Below are 2,437 nucleotides of genomic sequence, written 5' to 3' on the forward strand. Positions count from 1 at the left end.
ATTTTATAATTTCAGAATTCTACTCTGTATCTTACTCAGATGAAGTGGTAAGATACATATTATCTCTATCTATATCATATCTATCTATATATCCACATATCATGTAGACCAGTAACATGTATATATATCTATAATACAGTACTCTGCCCTTATCCACAGTTTTGCTCCGTGAGCTTTTATTTACCCCTGGTTAACTACAGTGTGAAAATAATAAATGGAAAATTCCAGAAAAATCATTCATAAATTTTAGATTGTGTGCTGTTCTGAACAGCATGATGAAATTTCTGTCCCTCTCTGATGCAAATCATCCCTTTGTTCTGCTTATGCACACAGTTTACACTACCCACCCATTCCTCACTTGGTAGCCATTTTGGTTATCAGATCCATTGCTGTGGCATCACAGTGCTTATGTGCAAGTAACCCTTTGTGTATTAGGTTATTAAGTATGAAATGTCACTTTAACACTTCTTGTTTTATTTTTATTGTGAAGGTACATCCTCATTCTTTCAAAAGCATGTTTTCGCTTGTGATTATCTTTCAAATTTTGTTTAGAGCAATTTTTGTGAAACCATCGGTAAATCAAAAATTCATGTTATTTTCAAATATGAGTTCTGTCGTGGAACCAATGAAGCACAGACAGCTCGAAATATCAACAGTGTTTGGAAAGGTTGTGGCTAATGAATGCACAGTACATCGATGGTTTGAGAAGTTCCACTCTGGTGATTTTAATCTTGAAAATGAGCTATGTGGGCTACCTGAAACCAAGGTCGATAATGATGAGCTGTAGTGGAAGCCAATCACTGTTGGCCATTTGAATGTTTTCTTTGGAGAAAAATCTATTCCAGTTATTTTCCCATTTTTAAATCAGATGATGATGATGACAATTATTGATATCTAGTTTAGGAGTTTCTCATATATATTTGGTCTTAATCCCTTATTAGATATATAGTTTACAAATATTTTCTCTTATTCTTTAGGTTGCCTTTTCACTTTGCTGATTGTTTTTTTTACTTTGAAGAAGTTTCTTTAGTTAAATGTAGTCCCACTTGCCTAATTTTGTTTTTGTTGCTTGGATTTTAGTGTTATACCCAAGAAGCCATGCCAAGCCCCAGGTCCTGAAGCTTTTCCCTCATGTTTTCTAGGAATTGTAGTTTGGGTTTCATGTGTAAACATTTAATCCATTTCGATTTTGTTTTTTCATATGGTATAAAGCAAGGGTCCAATTTAATTCATTTTCATATGCATATTCTGTTTTTCCAGCACCATTTGTTGAAGGAACTATCTTTTCCCCATTTTGTATTCCTGGCACCCTGTGGAAGATCAGTTGACCATATATGTGTGGGATTGTTTCTGGGCTGTGTATTCTGTTCCATTGGTCTGTATGTATGTTTTTATGCCATTATCTTACCTTTTAATTACTGTAGCTTTGTAATGTATTTGAAATCAAAAAGTGTGATGACTCCAGCTTTGTTCTTTCTCTCTTTGTTCCTTTGGCTATTTTGAGTCTTTTGTGATTACATATAATTTTTAGGATTCTTTTTCTATTTCCGAAAAATCTGTACTAGGATTTTTCAGGGATTACATTGAATCTGAAGATTACTTTAGGAGATTTCAATAACTGCAAATCAAAACCACACTGAGATATCATCACACACCTGTTGGGATGGTCATTATCAAAACAGCAAAAAATAAGCGTTGGCAAGATTATGGAGAAGTTGTAGCCCTTGTACACTGTTGTTGGGAATGTTAAACAGTGCTGTCACAGTGGAAAATAGTATGGATGTTCCTCAAAATGTTGAAAATAGAACTACCGTACAATCCAGCAATTCCATGTCTGAGTATTTATTCAAAGTAATTGAAATCAGGATTTCAAAGAGGTATATGTAGTCCCATGTTCATTGCAGCATTATTCACAATAAACTAGTTGTGGAAACAATCTAAATGTCCACTGATAGATTGATGGAAAAAGAAAATGTGGTATATACAAATGAAAGCTTATTCAGTTTTAAACAGAGAAGAGATTCTGGCATATGTGTTAATATGGTCAAAACTGGGAGATTTTATGTGAAGTGGAATAAACACAGAATGACAAATGCTGCATGACTCCACTTATTTGAGCTATCTATAGTGCTCTAAATGCTTAGAAAATAGAAGGATGGCTTCCAAGGTCTTGGGAGAGGGGTACTGGAGTTTATATTCAATAGGTACAAAATCGTAGTTATGCAAGGTAAAGAGTTCCAAAGATCTGCTGTACAACATTGTGTGTATGTTTAATAATACTATAGTTTACATATAAAATTTTGTTGAGAAGGTAGTTCTTATGTTAAATTTTTTATAATATTAAGAACACATAAAAAATGATGCTTTAGAAAAGATATATGATTTAACACTAGGTAAGAACTCTTAAGACATGAGACAAACTTATATCATAGCTATG

General features: G+C 33.4%; 1 protein-coding gene across 1 annotated transcript in view; it reads right to left on the minus strand.

Moving 5' to 3' along the window:
* LOC105820371 (olfactory receptor 1086-like) overlaps positions 1-811 on the minus strand; it is a 3,258-nt gene extending 2,447 nt beyond the window's left edge. Inside the window, 1 exon segment of the mRNA XM_012656844.1 lies at positions 756-811. Coding sequence (XP_012512298.1) covers positions 756-811 — 56 coding nt within the window.
* Between the last annotated feature and the right edge of the window lie 1,626 nt (positions 812-2,437).

This window comes from Propithecus coquereli, unplaced genomic scaffold (genome assembly GCF_000956105.1).
Source record: "Propithecus coquereli isolate 6110/MARCELLA unplaced genomic scaffold, Pcoq_1.0 Scaffold522, whole genome shotgun sequence".
NCBI classification, from domain to species: Eukaryota; Metazoa; Chordata; class Mammalia; order Primates; family Indriidae; genus Propithecus; species Propithecus coquereli.